The 17,948-nt window shown below is 56.0% G+C and overlaps 1 protein-coding gene across 1 annotated transcript in view; it reads left to right on the forward strand.

Annotated features, from left to right (window-relative positions):
* Positions 1 to 4,046: 4,046 nt before the first annotated feature.
* RCSD1 (RCSD domain containing 1) overlaps positions 4,047 to 17,948 on the forward strand; it is a 47,239-nt gene continuing 33,337 nt past the window's right edge. The window contains exon 1 of the mRNA XM_059673992.1: positions 4,047 to 4,188. Coding sequence (XP_059529975.1) covers positions 4,183 to 4,188 — 6 coding nt within the window. The 5' untranslated portion in view covers positions 4,047 to 4,182. The remainder of the gene's footprint in view (positions 4,189 to 17,948) is intronic.

Here is a 17,948-nt window from a genome sequence, read left to right on the forward strand (position 1 = left end):
GATGGTCATCACAGTGTGAACACTTACCAGGAGCTGATTGAAGCTCTTGGCAATTCTGCCTGGAAACTAATTCAGTGCCTGCTAACTTAGGGGGCTCTTTTCCTCACATTGGCGACTCCTCAAAGCCTCTGCCTTTGATGTAAAAGCAAAAATCCTACCAGTTGGCTTCATTCATTCAGTCAGTCGTCACCCGTTCGCCGAGCGTTTGCTGAAGGCCTGCCGTGTGCTGGGGCACAGGGTCTCCCCTGCGGAGAGGGCTCCCTGCCTGGTGCCCGCACTGGCCTCTGTTCACTGCTGGCTGGCTCTGATACCAGGGAGTGAAGGAGAAGTGAGGAAATGGGTCCGGGGGAGCCGCCCAGCCCCAGAGAGGGCAGGAGCCGCCCCTAGAGGCACGTTCCCTTCCCCTGGGGTCCGCAGCTCCTCTCATCCACAGCGCGGGGAGTCACACCCCAGGTGCCCCAGCAAAAAACGGGTGTTTTCCAGCTGTGTGGTCTCCACTCTGGCTTCGGGATCTCCTGGAGGGGCAGGAGGGGGGGATAAGGCGAGCTCGGGCCCGGCCTTCCCGTGCGGGGCTGCTGAAACAGCTGTGGGCCCAGGCCTCTCCCCCGTTTCTTCTCCTTCCTCCCATGAAGGTCTCTGCCCAAGCAGCCCGGTGCAGCGGGAGCAGGGGGTGGGGGGGGTGGGGTGAGCTGCTGGCCTGTGGTGGGACTGGGCCTCGCTGGCCAAGGGAGGGCCTGCGCAGGGCGTGGGTGCAGCTGCAAGCACCTTGGGTGGCGGCGATGTTATCTGCACCTAACGGTTTCCTCTGGGTCGGCACTTCCGCCTCCAGTCGGTGAAGCCAGAAACCTGAGCTGGGGCAGCCCCATCTGAGCAGATAGGACCCCACGGAGGCAGAAAGGGAAGGCCCCACGAGCCAGGGCCAGAGACAGGCAAGGCCAGGGTCCCCACAAGCTCAGCCCCGCACCTTCACAGAAAGAAACAAGATCACAAGAGCCAGCACGCAGAGCAGGGTCCCAGGAAAATCCCTTCCTGCCGCCAACTCTGCCTGGCACCCTCACCCCTGGCACCCTCACCCCTGGCGCCCTCACCTCTGGCATCCTCACCCCTGGCGACCTCAACACTGGCATCCTCACCTCTGGCGCCCTCACCTCTGTCATCCTCACCCCTGGCACGCTCACCTCTGGCATCATCACCTCTGGCATCCTCACCTCAGGCGCCCTCACCTCTGGCATTCTCACCTCTGGCATCCTCACCCCTGGCGCCCTCACCTCTGGCATCCTCACCTCTGGCGCCCTCACCTCTGGCACCCTCACCTCTGGCGCCCTTACCTCTGGCACCCTCACCTCTGGCGCCCTTACCTCTGGCATCCTCACCTCTGGCACCCTCACCTCTGGCACCCTCACCTCTGGCGCCCTCACCTCTGGCGCCCTCACCCCTAGCGCCCTCACCTCTGGCGCCCTCACCCCTGGCATCCTCACCTCCAGTGCCCTCACCTCTGGCACCCTCACCCCTGGCATCCTCACCTCTGGCATCCTCACCTCTGGCACCCTCACCCCTGGCACCCTCACCTCTGGCACCCTCACCTCTGGCACCCTCACCTCTGGCACCCTCACCCCTAGTGCCCTCACCTCTGGCACCCTCACCCCTGGCGCCCTCACCTCTGGCATCCTCACCTCTGGTTCTCTCACCTCTGGCTTCCTCACCTCTGGCGCCCTCACCCCTGGCATCCTCACCTCTGTCATCCTCACCCCTGGCACCCTCACCTCTGTCATCCTCACCCCTGGCACCCTCACCTCTGGCGCTCTCACCTCTGGCACCCTCACCTCTGGTGCTCTCACCTCTCACGCTGTGCCAGAGGGAAGGGGACTCAGCATTAATTCCCGGCATTGGGGACCCCAGAATGTCCAGCTCTAAATAAGAAAAATACCAGGTCCCTATTCATTTGACTTGCACATGGGGCTAAGCATTATAAAGAGTTAGTCTTTTCAGAGTGCCTACTAAACTGTATAGGTGAGGAAAATGAGGTTTCAGAGAGGTTCAGCAACTTTTCTATGGAAACACAGCTAGAAAGCAACAGAGCTGGAATTCAACTCTCGATCTGTTTCAGAAATCCAGGGTCTTGCCCCATGCTCAGCTGAGTTCGCTGAACGTGGGAAACACTTTGGCATCAGGGCTGTCAGTGTTCTAGAAGTTCAGGCCTCGGAAGGCTGTGTGACGGGAGGGAGGCCGCGTGTCTGAGGCTCAAAGTTGGCATGAGGAGCAGAATCCAGGCAGTTCTTTGTAGCGGGAGCAGCGCCCAGCAGCACCAGGTCCACTGTCCAGCTCAGGGCCGGCCTTCCTTGCTCCGGTGGTGGCGGGTCAGGGCTTGGGGATGGGGGTGGGGTCCCTGACGGCCTGGGGACCACACAGAGGCTTCCCTGCCAGCCCCCTTCACGCACAGGCTCCGAGGCGAGGGCTGGTGGCCAGGCCTACCCTGGAAGCAGAGAAAGAAGCTGCTCCAGTCCCCAGGCTGGGAGCCCCTCCCTCCCTTCTCCACCTCCTCACTCCCCTTCCCTCAATTAACAGGAACAGAGAAGGCCCTTCGGCCAGCAGCTCAAGGAACTGAAATCCCCGCATCCATCAAGGTTTACTGCTGGGGGAGCTTGGATACCTTGTTTCTCTCCTCCTCCTCCTCTGCCTCCTCCTGCTCCTCCCCCTCCTCCTGCTCCTGCTCCTCCTCTTGTCCCTTCTCCTCCTCCTCTCCTCCTCCTCCTCTTCCTCCTCTTCCTCCTCTCCCTCTCCCTCCTCCTCCTGCTCCTCTGCCTCCTCCCTCTTCTCTTCCTCCTCTTCCTCCTCTGCCTCCTCCTCCTGCTCCTCTGCCTCCTCCCTCTTCTCTTCCTCCTCTTCCTCCTCTGCCTCCTCCTCCTGCTCCTCTGCCTCCTCCCTCTTCTCTTCCTCCTCTTCCTCCTCTCCCTCTCCCTCCTCCTCCTGCTCCTCTGCCTCCTCCCTCTTCTCTTCCTCCTCTTCCTCCTCTCCCTCTCCCTCCTCCTCCTGCTCCTCTGCCTCCTCCCTCTTCTCTTCCTCCTCTTCCTCCTCTGCCTCCTCCTCCTGCTCCTCTGCCTCCTCCCTCTTCTCTTCCTCCTCTTCCTCCTCTCCCTCTCCCTCCTCCTCCTGCTCCTCTGCCTCCTCCCTCTTCTCTTCCTCCTCTGCCTCCTCCTCCTGCTCCTCTGCCTCCTCCCTCTTCTCTTCCTCCTCTTCCTCCTCTCCCTCTCTCTCCTCCTCCTGCTCCTCTGCCTCCTCCCTCTTCTCTTCCTCCTCTTCCTCCTCTCCCTCTCCCTCCTCCTCCTGCTCCTCTGCCTCCTATTCCTCCTCCTCTGTATCCTCTTCCTCCTCCTCCTCCTGCTGCTCTTCCTCCTCTTCCTAGCATGCAGAAGAGGGATGGGCAGGTTGGCTGGGAAAATGTGAGGCTGGGAGGTGGAGAGGTAGAGCTGAAAAGGGAAGGGCCCTGTCCCTTCCGCACAGAGAGGGGCTCCGTGTGCATTTCTGTCTTCTGGGCCAGGGGTTCACACGGGCATCCACCTCACACAGCTCTCCAGCCGGGAAAAGCATGTGTGACATGAAAGCAATGAAAGGAGGGGAAAGAGATGGAAAGGAAGCAGGAAGGATGTCCATAAAAGAGGGGAGATCAAAGAGGGAAAGAACAACTCTAACTTTCAGGGCAGGAAAAGGAAGAAGGCACACTGAACGAGGGAGAGGCGGAGAGGGCTGAAACCGCGGGGGACACCAGGGTGGGTCCGGGACACACTTCTCCAGGAAGAGGCACCGGCGGCTGTCCCACCCCATGTTTGGGCACATGAATGGAGCGAGGTGGCTCCCTCGCTGGAGCCCTGCCCTGGGAGGGGACAGTATCTGTTTAGATTTGTGTCTAAATTTAAACCCCGATGGCCGGCCTCCCTCCCCTGCTCCTCCTCCTCCCCCGCCCTCCCTCTCCACCTCCTCCTCCCCCTGCTCCTCCCCGCCTTTCCCTCCCCCCGCCCCCCCCCTCCTGTCCTCGCCCAGAGGCCGGAGGCCGGCTGTCCCGCAGCAGCTAGCGGAGCGGACGGCAGCCCACTAGCCCTGCCGCTGAGCGGGACCTGGTGCGGCAGGAGCGGGGACAGCGGCACCGTGAGCGTGGGCAGAGGAGTGCAGTGGCACCTGGAGGACATGGAGGTAATGCCGGGCTGGCATGGTGGGCGGGCGCGGGCTGGGCAGGGCGCGTGGGGTGGCCCCGCTGCCACCCGGGAGAAGGGCAATGCCTGCCTCCGACAAGCCCGGAGCACACCCAGCCCACCTGGCAGACCCTGGGGCAGGCGGGGCAGCGGGAGGACCGCCAAGGGACAGGGGGCTGCTAGGCTCCAGGCACGTTGGAGAGGAACTTACACGCTCGGGACAAAACTCCGTAAGCGGGCGATCTGCGAGTCCAGACCTCAGAAAGCAGAAGCCCCTGAGTCTGGAGCCCGTTTTGAAAGAGAAACAGGGCTGGCAGCGAGGCCTCCTCCCCACCCGCTGCCTCCTGCGGAAGGTGGCCTGAGCTCGCTTCTCCAGTCCCACAGTCACAGCTCGCAGAACTTTCTGCAAAGCTCCCTCGCGGGCAAATAGCACTGCGGATGATAAAACCTGAGACTCCGCTGCACGGCCAGGGTGTGGGGGGTTGCTGGCCACCGCTGTGGGGCGCACGGGGCGAGGCCCGCCCTGCTCAGCCTGGGATTTTCCTGGTCCTGTTCCAACCTCAGGGGGTCCGGGAACCACCCTACAGTGGAGGAGTAGCTGGCTGTATGCCCAGGAGGAGCGGGGTGTGTTCCCCGGCCTCCCTTCTCCAGGTCTCCAGGCTTCCTGGATTTCTCCCTTGAAGCCCAGACCTGACATTTCGCCCAAGTCCATCTCAGCAGGACCTGGGACTTCTGAAAGGAGCTTCTAAGGTGAAGCTCTGCGCGAGGAGACCGGCTCCCCCACGGCGTGGCCATCAGGCCTGCGGTCTCCTCCCCACTGAGCTCCACCCCGGGGCCCTGCTTGGCTCGCGAAGCCAGCCCCTCGCGTGGCCTGTGGCTCTGTGGGTTCCCTGCAGGGGCCACGGTGTGTCCTGGGCGGGCACCCTGCCTTCTTGTCTTCAAGGGCTGGGGACCGCCTGCCGGGAGGCTTTCTGGAATGTGGGGGACCACGGGACCCGCAGGAGTCTGAGCTGGACCCTCTGTAGACACTTTGGTAAACAGGGAAACTGAGGCAGGTTAGGGCGGGGGTGTGGTGGGGGTAATGCACCGGCATCAGCAGGAGGTGTTCACAAGTCTACTCCAAGGTCTCCAGCTGCCTCCAGCCTCAGGGCAGGAGGGGAGGGGCCCGGGGAGGCCCCGCCTGGGGGGTGAGGCTGCTCTGGAAGCGGGTCACTCCTGGGAGTGCGGGCATCTCGGGCCCCAGGCCGCGCGCCTGCCCGGGCTCCTGCAGATGTGGGTGCGGGGACGAGCGAGCAAGTGGAGCCGGGCTGCTGCTTGAGGACCAAATGCCAGTCTGAATCTTGTTCTAGGACAGTGATGGCGAACCTATGACACGCGTGTCAGAGATGACACGCAGACTCATTTTTTTGGTTGATTTTTCTTTGTTAAATGGCATTTAAATATATAAAATAAATATCAAAAACATAAGTCTTTGTTTTACTATGGTTGCAAAGATCAAAACATTTCTCTATGTGACACGGCACCAGAGTTAAGTTAGGGTTTCTCAAAATGCTGCCACGCCGAGCTCAAAAGGTTCGCCATCACTGCTCTAGGAGGACAGGGGGACCCCTGCACCGGGCGCTTCCTTCTCCCTCGGTTGAGGAAGGAAGTGTGTGTGGCACAAACCCTGAAACTGTCCCCCGAGCTGCTTCCGGCGGGGGCGGGAGGGGAGCCTTAAAAACCAGGCCGTCCGTCTGCACAGCGGGGTGTGTAGTAACTGATGGGCTCTACCAGGAGGGCAGCGGGAGCAGCGGGCAGCCTGTGCCTGTCGGGGAGCCCTGAGCCCCCTCAGGCACAGATCTGCGGGGTGGCAGGGACTGCTTTTGGCGTTTCTTTGTGGAAACACCTGCGTGTGGAACAGCCGAGCCGCAGGGAGGGAAGTAAGAGGAAACCAGGAGCGGGGAAGCAGGACTCTCGGCGGGAAGTCACTCTGTGTGGGACGTGATATGGGGAGTGGGGTCTGGGGATTCCTGGACGACCTCAGAGTGTCCCCCTTTTGTGAGTGGCGAAACTCACTTTGGAGACATGAAGGGACCTCGATATTTGGGGAGAAACTGAGTCATATTGTTTCCGACTAATGGGAGCCCAAATCAGGCCAACAGGCTCCTGAGTTCCTTCTTGGGAACCCACGTACCCGCCGGAAGCTGGGACATCCTTTCTTTTCTTAAGTCACTGTGACCAGGATCGACAATATTACTCTTTATTCAGCCCCACGAAGCCTCTGGAGGAAACAGGTGCAGGGGCTGCGCGAAGGCCCACCGTCCAGCGGGGGACGGGGCTCACTGAGTATCACGGCACAGGGACCATTTCCCATGGTGTAAGCGCCACGTGAAGGGCCGGCGTGGACCCTAGTCCTCGGTGTCGCCGAATCTCCAGAAGGGAGCCTGAGAGAAAGGAGGGTGGTGAGGAGGGCACGGCGGGTGCGGGGAGAACACGCCGCCTTCCTCTGGGGAGCAGGCGGGCTGGAGAAGGTGGGAGCAGTGAGAAATGAAAGCATGAGACAAAACCGCGGGCCTCTGCGTAGGGTGGACGCTGGCCAAGCGGCGGCTGGACTCTCCCCGTTTGGAGGAAGGGGTTACTTTTCCTTCATGCGAGGTCTCCTTGCCGCACGGTGCCCCAAGGGGTGCCCTTTCTGATTCAGACAGGCCAGCTCCAGTCTGCAAAGGCCAGATGGCGGGTGACCTGGACTCGGCTCGTGGGCAGTGGGCAACGCTGAGAGAAAGATGGGACCACGGCGTGGCCAGAATGACGTGGCAGGAATGCCAGCCATAGACGGGGCCAGGGAGCAGGCAAGGTCTGACCTCGAGAGTAAGAGGGGAAGGTGGGCAGGAAAGCCTAGAAGTGGTAGGAGGGAGGAGAAATGACCTGGAGCTCACACGGGACCCTCACTGGTCTGAGGTCTCCAGAGATCAGCGCGTGCCCTCACCATAGCCATGCCGTCTCACCAGGCAAGGTTGGTTGACAAATGAATTAACAAACAGGAACTCCTTCCCCTCTGTCCGCAGCAAGAATGTCCCCAACCCCAGACACCTCCCCAGACGGCCTCCGGCTCCACGCCCCTCGGAGCCCTCTGTTCAAACCAAGTTAGAGCCCGGCAGCGCCGTCCGCCCCGGCCTCTCCCTGAAGGTTCCTGGAGTTCGGGAGCCGTGGCGCCTGTCCCCGTGGCCTGATGGGCACGCCATACTTGCTTGTTGAATGAGAAACAAATGACTGAAGGTGGAAGAAGGAGCGGGTGCTCTTCTTTAAAGCCAGGTTCAGGCCCGTTGGTGTTGACTGTTCTTGGGAGGCATGTCCATGGGGAATACAGGCCCTGAGGACGCAGATGTGACTTCTCTCCAGGAGAGGTGAACGGTGAAGCTACGGCAGAAACGTAGAGGGAAGCGTGTAGCGGAGAGAGAGGAGACCTAGGACATGGGGGTTAAAGGACGCTCTGCGTCACTTACGCAGGGGCTGTAGTCAGCACAAAGAGCCGGCAGCACTTGCGAAAAGTCTGGTTCTTGTGGACTAAGTCCATCGTTTGCTTAACGAAATGGTAGACACGCGAAATCGGCTACTGTTTAGGTCAGCGGTTCTCAACCTGTGGGTCGCGACCTCTTTGGCGGTCGAACGACCCTTTCACAGGGGTCGCCTAAGACCATCCTGCCTATCAGATATTTACACTACGGTTCATAACAGCAGCAACATGACAGTTATGAAGTAGCAACGAAAATAATTTTATGGTTGGGTCGCAACATAAGGAACTGTATTTAAAGGGCCAGAAGGTTGAGAACCACTGGTTTAGGTGAACAAGTGGAGGGTTCAGTCGGTGAAAATTAGGCTTCGTTGCCATCGGTTAAACGATGTCTCCTTTAGATGGAGACCATTGGTGAGCCCTTTTCTCTGAGGCAACTCCAAGTCCCTCCCAGCTGTTATCTGCCCTTCACCCATTTATTCAGCATTTATTGAGCACTGGTTACATACTAGAGCTCGTGTTTTAAATGGCACCAAAAAATTATTGGGCTATCATATCTGTATCCTCACAGAATCAGTATCATTGACGAGAGAGAGAGAGAGAGAGAGAGAGAGAGAGAGAGAGAGAGAGAGGGGACATGCATTAATATATATAATGTGTTCATTTTACCAACAGCCTTTGTTTTGGGATCCCCTCTCTTGCTGAGCCCTGGGTCATAACTAGGGACTGCGTGGGACCTGGGAGCTGGAGTCTGTGGGCACGGCTGCATACCCCACTTTCCTGTCTGGCTCCCAGGCACTCTGTGGGACCCTCGGCAACAGTGGCTTCCACTAGTAGAGCCTCCCATTGGCTGCCCGCAGTGACGGGGGAGTTTGGGTAGTGGGACTGAAGGGCCCAGGGCCTGTCACAGAGGCCGAGCAAATTCTTTTTTTTTTTAATTTTGTTTTATTGCTTAAAGTATTACAAAGAGTATTACATATGTCTCCTTTTTTTTCCCCCTTGACATTCCCCCCGCCTCCCCTACCCCCCAGTGTCTTGTGTCCATTGGTTATGCTTATATGCATGCATACAAGTCCTTCGGTTGATCTCTTACCCGCCCCCCAACCCTCCCGGGCCTTCCCGCTGTAGTTTGACAGTCTGTTCAATGCTGCTCTGCCTCTGTATCTATTTTTGTTCATCAGTTTATAATGGTCTTTATTATCCATAAATGAGTGAGATCATGTGGTATTTTTCTTTCATTGACTGGCTTATTTCACTTAGCATAATGCTCTCCAGTTCCATCCATGCTGTTGCAAATGGTAAGAATTCCTTCTTTTTTACAGCAGCATAGTATTCCATCATGTAGATGTACCACAGTTTTCTAATCCATTCATCGGCTGATGGGCACTTAGGCTGTTTCCAAATCTTAGCTATGGTGAATTGTGCTGCTATGAACATAGGGGTGCATATATCCTTTCTGATTGGTGTTTCTGGTTTCTTGGGATATATTCCTAGAAGTGGGGTCACTGGGTCAAATAGGAGTTCCATTTTTAACTTTTTGAGGAAACTCCATACTGTCTTCCATAGTGGCTGCACCAGTCTGCATTCCCACCAGCAGTGCACAAGTGTTCCTTTTTCTCCACATCCTCTCCAGCACTTGTCGTTTGTTGATTTGTTGATGATAGCCATTCTGACAGGTGTGAGATGGTACCTCATTGTTGTTTTGATTTGCATTTCTCAGATGATTAGTGACTTTGAGCATGTTTTCATATGTCTTTTGGCTTTCTGAATATCCTCTTTTGAAAAGTGTCTATTTAGGTCCTTTGCCCATTTTTTGATTGGATTGTTTATCTTCCTTTTGTTAAGTTGTATGAGTTCCCTATAAATGTTGGAGATTAAACCCTTATCGGTGATAACATTGGCAATATGTTCTCCCATGCAGTGGGCTTTCTTGTTTTGTTGATGGTTTCTTTTGCTGTGCAGAAGCTTTTTATTTTGATGTAGTCCCATTTGTTTATTTTCTTTTTAGTTTCCAATGCCCTAGGAACTGTATCGGTGAAGAAATTGCTTCGGCATATGTCTAAGACTTTGTTGCCTTTTGATTCCTCTAGTATTTTTATGGTTTCCTGTCTTACATTTAAGTCCTTTATCCATTTTGAGTTTATTTCTGTGTATGGTGTAAGTTGGTGGTCTAGTTTCATTTTTCTGCATGTATCTGTCCAATTTTCCCAACACCATTTATTGAAGAGACTATCTTGACTCCCTTGTATGTTCATGCCCCCTTTGTCAAATATTAATTGAGCATATTGGTTCGGGTAGATTTCGGGGCTCTCTATTCTATTCCATTGATCTGTATGTCTGTTCTTGTGCCAGTACCAGGCAGTTTTGAGAACAGTGGCTTTGTAATACAGCTTGATATCTGGTATTGAGATCCCACCTACTTTGTTCTTCTTTCTCAGGATCGCTGCAGCTATTCAGGGTCTTTTTTTATTCCAGATGAATTTTTGGAGAGTTTGTTCTAGGTCTGTGAAATATGCCGTTGGTATTTTAATAGGAAGTGCATTGAATTTATAGATTGCTTTGGGTAGTATGGACATTTTAATGATGCTGATTCTACCAATCCATGAACATGGTATGTTCTTCCATCTGTTTATGTCCTCCTCTATCTCTTTTTTCAACATCCTGTAGTTTTCTGGGTAGAGGTCTTTTTCCTCCTTAGTTAAGTTTATTCCTAGGTATCTTAATATTTTTTTTTTTGGTGCAATGGTAAATGGGATTGTTTTTATAATCTCTCTTTCTGAAAGTTCACTATTGGTGTATAGAAATGCCATAGATTTCTTGGCGTTAATTTTGTATCCTGCTACATTGCCGAATTCATTTATTAAGTCTAATAGTTTTTTGATGGAGTCTTAGGGTTTTTTATGTACAATATCATGTCATCTACAAATAAGGACAGTTTTACTTCCTCTTTTCCAGTTTGGATGCCTTTTATTTCTTCTTCTTGTCTAATCGCAATGGCTAATACTTCCAGTACTATGTCGAACAGGAGTGGAGAGAGTGGGCATCCCTGACTTGTTCCTGTTCTAGGGGAAATGGTGTTAGTTTTTGTCCATTGAGTATGATATTGGTTGTGGGTTTGTCATATATGGCTTTTATTATGTTGAGGTATGATCCTCTATTCCCACCTTGCTGAGAGTTTTTATCAAAAATGGGTGTTGAATTTTGTCAAATGCTTTTTCTGCATCAATTGATATGACTATGTGGTTTTTTTTCTCTCAATTTGTTTATGTGATGTATCACGTTTATTGATTTGCGGATATAGTACCACCCTTGCATCCCTGGGATAAATCCTACTTGGTCATGGTGTATGATCTTTCTGATGTACTGCTGGATCCGATTTGCTAAGACCAAACGCATTCTGGAAGGGGGTCGGATGTCAGAGCCTGCCGAGGCGTGGCCCCTCGCAGCCAGGCAGCCAGAGCCTGGCCGGTGCGTCGGTTCCGTGGGAAACCTGAACACTGGCAACTCAGCGGCCCTGTAATCTTATCGGGGCCACAAGAGAAAGCATTTTGATTCCAGAGAAATCTGCAGGCAGCTCCGCCTGCTCCAGTAATAGCTTCAGATTTGCAGAGCCAACTCGACCAACCCTGCTCCCTCCCCAGCATGTAACAGCTCAGCTCTGGGTAGGAGGAAGCCTGAGACCCTGGGAGGGACGCAGAGGCCCTGAGAGGGACACTGAGGCCTCGGGGGACACCGAGGCCACGGGGACTGGGTGCCGTGGGCCTGTGCAAAGCTCGCAGCGTGTCTCTCACCTGGGCAGTAGCTCAGCCTAAGCCCTGAGAAATGAGATTGTCAGTTTCACCACAAAAGCAGCATTCACTCCTGCTCGGCCTTCAGGGCGTTCGTAGATATTTCTATCTCCGTGGAAACAGGACGCCGTCTATCACTGAGCACAGAAATGTAGTGGCTGCCAGGGCCCTCCTGAGCCAGACCAGAGAGGACACCACCACGTACCCCGGTCTTTTGGGCAGTGAGCTCCCCAATTTTTCCCTTTGGGCTTCCTGAATGCCTGACTCCTGGGATTGTGGGACATGAGCGGGGAGCCTGGGGGCCCTGCTGTGAAGTCCCATGTGGAGGGCAGGGACTCCCCAGGAGAGGTGAGGTGGACATGCAGGCCCTTCTGGGGGACACCCTCCTGGTGCCATCGGGGCCCATTCTCGATGGTCCGCGTGGGCCTAGGCTGAAATCCCTGAGAAGTTCCAGACGTCGGAGCCGGGCATTCTCTCCAGCCAAGAAGCGAAGTGTCGGCCTCATCAGATGCCCCAGACCCTGGTTTCGAACCTGCTTGCTCCAGGTCCCGGCCACCCCCCCGGAAGTCACAACCCTTTCCAGGCTGGGTCTGCTACAGCGAGGCAGCAGCACGCCACAGGGCCCCACAGACACACATGGAGGGCCGACCGCCTGCAGCACTGGGGACACACAGGCGAGCGTGTCCCTGCTGGTCCCGGCAGGACTCGGGTTCCGCAGGCCGGCGCGGGACAGGGACTGAGCTCGCCTGGACAGAGCGGCCTCGCCCGCTGGGCCGGCGGCAGGGCTTCCTGTTGCAGATGACTCTGAGTTGAGACTTGAGGGATGGGTGGGAGTTCAAAGGCAGCTTCTCTAACGGGGGCTGGAGAAAACGCGCTTCCTCTGCGTGGGACTCCTCCACGCGCGGCTCTGCGAGGCCTCCTGGCAGCCCTGGGGGTGCCCGGTCTGACCTCAGCCCGATTTCAGCCCCCCCGCCCACCCCCACGCACTCTGCCTGGGGCCGGCCCCCAACCCCAGCTGCTGAGGGGTTGTGTCTGAAACAGGCCCAAGGGGTCGCCTGTGGTCACGCTCACCAAAAGCCACCCCAAGACCCTCCACCTGCTCCCCCGGAGACAGGCCCCTGGGAATAAACCCCGCGGAGAAATCGCCTGGGCCCCTCACACCTGGACCTCAGCCGCTCAGTCACGGGCACTGTGCTGCCAGGTGAGACCCTGGCCAGTCCCGGCTCTCGAGATCCATGCAGCTGGGTGGAGAGGACCCGGACTGGAAGGATCGCTCAGGAATAAGCAAGTGGCTCCGTCCAGGCTCCGTCCAGGCTCCGTCCAGGCTCCGTCCAGGCTCCGTCCAGGCGGGAATAATCAGTCAGATGAGGACCTGCGGCTGCAGGGGGTCAGCTGGTGAGCTGCTGTGAGACGCAGCTCCACAGCATCCGTGATGAAGCGGCAAAGGGTTATTTCTACTCTGGCTACGTGTCCGTCCAGGGTTGGCAGGGGCTCTGCTCCACGTCACTGTCCCAGGGAACCGATCAGCTGCCATAGGGAAGGAACATTCTGGAAGACTTTCCCCGCCGTGGCCCTGGCCTGGGAGGGTCAGAACTAGCCACCAGGCGCTCCGCTCACCGCAGGGCTGGGGAAGTCAGTCCTGCCAGGTGCCATGGCAGCAGCTGGAGGCGCTCGCTGAGCACCGCTGGTGTCCTGGTCAGGAGACGGCAGAGCAGCCATCTGGGGGCTGGGCCTCGGCTTGGACCGCATCTTTCAGGCCGGCAGGACGGAGGCCGAGGGAGAACACTGTGCCGAGGGAGTGTCTGTGCCACTCAGGACTCACTCACGGAAGACTTTGCACAACTCTGGTCAGGGTGTTCAAAGGCTGTCGCAATGTTTTCAGGGAGGTCCGTTGCTCTTCGTGCTTTGGGGTGTGACTAGGACGGGGAGGTAGGTTTGAGGGGAAGTCATGGGGTGCAGATATGCCCCATTTCTACAGGAAAGGTATCGGCGAGACATAAACCTAAGCCATTGGGGCAGCTGCTTAAAATGTTTCTCATGCATCTTAGCCCCAGAACAGCCAATTTGATGGGTCGAGCCATCGAGAGGGATCGCTTATCGCCATTCTTTCTGATTTGGGAATTTCCCCAAGTGAATAAGGAGCTGAACCTTTTCTACATGGAGTTACACAGCACTCAGAACTGCCTCCCCACTCACTCAGCCCTGGACAGGAGCCCACCCCTTCTGCCAGAGGACGTGGTGAGGGGAAGCGGCCTGCAGGTAGCGTTGGAAGCAGGGGTGGCGTTGAGGAAAATGGCAGTGACAGCTGCCCTCTGCCCCGCTCCCTCTGGGTCAGTCTGATCACTGCCTTTAGGACAGGACAGGGGGGCTGCCCTGCAGAGCGATAACCGGAGACCTGGGTTCCAGGTCCAGCACCAGGCACTCGCCCTGGGGTCCTGGCTGGGCCCTCCATCTGTCGAGCTGGTACCTGCTTTCCTCACCTTGTCAGGCTATTTGTGAGGAGGTAAGATCATGCATGATGCATGCGCTAATCTATGAAAGCGCCTTGGAAAACGAAACTATCCCATGAAACCCTGGTGGTGTGGTTATTAATAATACGTGAATTTTGTGAGAAATTGTAACAACCCGAGGGTGTCTTGTGTAAGAAAGTTCCAGTGTTCTCTCTGCCTCATGGAAGGTGGCAGAGGGCGTGCAAAGACGGTGATGTTGATGAATAAGAGCAAAGCTAAGGCTTCCATTATGGACCAAAGAGGTGCAGGAAAGAGACTCTGAGAAGGAAAAGACTTCACAGCCCCATCACTGCTCCTCAAAGCATTTTCCCTCATCTCGGGACCGAAGCAGCAAGTCTGAAAACCCCATCACTGGCCCTCTGCCTGCAAGGAGCACAGTTCAACACGCCCTTTCGCATGAAGGCTGGAGAAGGACGCAGGGGTTAAGAGCACAGACCCGGAGCCAGACAGCTGGGCTTGCATCCTGACTGCCCATTACTAGCCTGTGACCTCTCCGGGCCTTGGTTTTCCCGTCTGCACAATGGAAATAGTAACCGGACCTATGCGACTGGGTGGTTATGAGGATTAAATGAGTTCATAGCTGTGTGAGGCGTGTAGAGCTGTGCCTGCACGTACAGGTGTGGCAGCGTTGTTGTTGGATAAGTAGGCTTCATAGTCATTTAGAGGAGAACCCCCTCCCTTGCTTTGGGTGCCGCTTTGACTGGGACCCAGGGGGGGTCTGAGGTCCTCTTCTGGCCTGAGAGTGTGGGGAGAAGGGTGCTTGTTGTACCCGGCGTGCAGACCTCTGTGGGGAAGCTCCGGTCTCCTCCAGGGGCTGGTCCTGGGGGTTCTGCTGGGACCCCCACGTCCAAACGAGAGCCTGGAAGACGGGGAGCTTGGGCCCTGGAACGGCAGGTCCGAGCGGTAGGCTCCCAGGCAGCCAAGGCCTGGCTCAAGCAATGTGCTTTGAAGAAAGGGAGGGAAGAGAGGGGTGTGTGGCTTCTCCCTGGTGGAGCCGCGACATGAGCAGGTGGGAAGCGGCAAGGACAGCAGTCCGGCTCACCTGACCCTGACAGAGTGCTTCCCTACCTCTTCCTCTCTCCCCGCACCTGGCTTACCTCTTCCCTGCCCTGTGCTCGCCTGTCCCACCTGCAGGCGAGGCCTGGACAGGTGGGATCCTGAGGCAGCTGCGGGATTGGAGAGCGAGACGCTAACCATTCGCACCAGACCCCCCTCAGCCGACATCCGCCTGAGCTTCTGGCTAGGCTTACGAGTTGAGCTCTTTCATGTGCCAACAGGACGTTCGGATTTCTCAGCCACGTTACTTGCGTCATGAAGATTTTTGGCGAGATGCACTCAGCAGGTTGAACACCTGGCCCACAGGTAGCTGCGCACTTGGGAACGCAGGTCTTTCCCGAGGGCAGTCTCCAGGGACAGCCGCAGGGCTCTGTCCCTGGCCCTCCCTTGCTAAGTGTTTTTGTTAATGACTTGGTTGAAAAATAGAAAGACTCCAGATGACCCGCAGCTGGGATAGTTAATGCGCTACATGACATATTCAAGTTCGAATGATTTACATAGGAAGGGATGCTGGGCCAAAACCAACATGATGAAATTAAACAGGGACGGATGTAGAGTCCGCCGCTTAGCTTTCGGAAAATGTCGTCCGCCAGCGCAGGGAGACCTGGCTGGGAAATACGTACCCACGTGTCCAGGCATTCCACAAATATCTACGGGGCCTCCTGGATGGATTCTCGGAGGAGGTCAGACCTACAGATGCCATCTCCACACGCTGAGCGCTCAGTGGTGGTGATGCAAGCGGCCTCCTATCTCCACATCAGTGTAGTATCTCCAAATCAGTGCAGGCGTCCTAAGTGGCAGGCAGGCGACAGCTGCAGGGCGCGCCTGGAGATCAGAAGGCAGGGAGGCTGTAAGGACGGGGGAAGGGTCCTCGGTATGTGGTGTCCGCCTGGAGGCTGCTGCAGGCGGTGGTGACACAGAAGGAGCCTGAGTGACTGAGTCTCAGGCCGGAGCAGGAAGAAGCATTTGCTGGTTTGGGACCAGAGGCATTGGCAGGACGATCAGAATTGGAAATTCAGAACTGGAGATTGGAGGGCATTGGGCTGAAAGGGGTCCCCCAGGCGGGTGCGGTGCAGTGAGAGGTGCCTGGAGAGGGAGGGGCAGGCCAGGACTACGTTGTGGGCATCTCGTATGTTTGAGGGGCACCAGGACAGCGGAGGACAGCGAAGGGCGCTTCAGTTTTCCATGCAAAGGGTTGGGCGTTCAGCTTCACATAAACTAACACTTTTCAAAAAAAGACTCCATCTGGGGCTTCATCCCTGTGTCCCACAGATGTAGGAGGTGGGATTTCTCCCCTGCCCACGCACCCTCTCCACGACCCTTCCCAGAATTCTCTCTCAAGCTCCAGGAGCACCGGCCGCGGGGGATGGGCCTGACTCAGGGCTGTGACCTGAGCTGGGACTGCAGCCCGGGGGGAAGGGTGGAGGGAGAGGGGGCAGCATTAAGTGCCCAATAGGCAAAGGTCTTGTAGGTGCTTTTCGTGGCACCAGGCTGCGGTCCCCGTCGATCCTGGGTAGGCCCCCAGCCATGCACATCGGGAATGGTCTGCACCAGGCACATTCTTGTTATTTCTAAAATGACAAAACCCCAATGGACCAAAAATCCTTTCAGAAAACCTAAAATGTTTTCTTCATGTCCTGGGTACTCTCCATAGTCTTAAAATGTAAATTTATAATTCAGCTAATAGTAAACCTTTTAGGCCAATGGTTCTCCACCTTCTGGCCCTTTAAATACAGTTCCTCATGTTGTGACCCAACCATAACATTATTTTCGTTGCTACTTCATAACTGTAATGTTGCTACTGTTATGAATCATAATGTAAATATCTGATATGCAGGATGGTCTTAGGCGACCCCTGTGAAAGGGTCGTTCGACCGCCAAAGGGGTCGCGACCCACAGGTTGAGAACCACTGTTTTAGGCAAAATTGTAAAAATGTATCATCCTAACACAACAATTTCTTTCTCACTTCTGATCCTCAATTTTATCCCTTTTGTCGTTAAAAGAATTGGGAGAAAAAGACAATTCGGCTTCATGTAACTACTTCCAATTCTGTGTGTCCTTATCATTTGTAGCCACACAGATCATTCTCACAAAACTGTAATCATGACACACCTGTAACTCGACACGTTCCCTCTGCCCTTCCCGTCCTCACGGCAGCATCCTGCAGTCCCCAGCTGCATCTTCGTGTTAAACGTCCGCGTGGAACTCTGCTGTACGAATATGCCTGAAGCTACTTAATCGTTTTTCTATTTCGGGGACTGGCCTTTGTTTCCACTTTCTCCGCATTATAAATAACATCGCTATAAACAGCCTGTGGGGTTCTTCTTCTTCTTTTGAATGACTCGGTGGGAAGCAATTCCCAGGAGCAGGATTGTTAGGGCGAAGGCTCTCAGTGACGGCTGCCACGCCGCCTGGCCTGCCTCCCTTCCTCCCGCAGAGTCTCAGTCCACCTGGTGAGCACAAACCGTATGGTCCTGGAAGGGACACGAGGTGACAGCCATCAGCATCCGATGCCGGCTGGGCACAGAGCCCCTCCTCCCAGGGCCCTGCTGTGGCCCCCTCCTCCAGCGGGAGGGGGAGGGGGCAGGAAAGGGGTGTGGACACTCTGGGAAATGAAGCAATTCTGTGGCACTTCCTGCAGGACAGATGCAGACGGGGAAATGACATACCAGAGGAGGGGGAAGGGCAGAGTGATCCGGGGACACGAGGAGCCCCCCGTCGCCCCCACACACATACACACCAGCCGTGGATGGAGGCAGAACCCTGAAGTTAGCCCTGGCCTTAGGGAGCCACGGACTGGCACCTGGGAAAGCTCCGGGTCACGGGCAAGAGTGGTCTGTGTGGTCACTCACCCACCTGCTCCTGAGGACGTATTTGATGAGTGCCCACTGTGTCCGGCTCTGTGCTGGGAATTCT

Source organism: Myotis daubentonii, chromosome 18 (assembly GCF_963259705.1).
Source record: "Myotis daubentonii chromosome 18, mMyoDau2.1, whole genome shotgun sequence".
NCBI lineage: Eukaryota > Metazoa > Chordata > Mammalia > Chiroptera > Vespertilionidae > Myotis > Myotis daubentonii.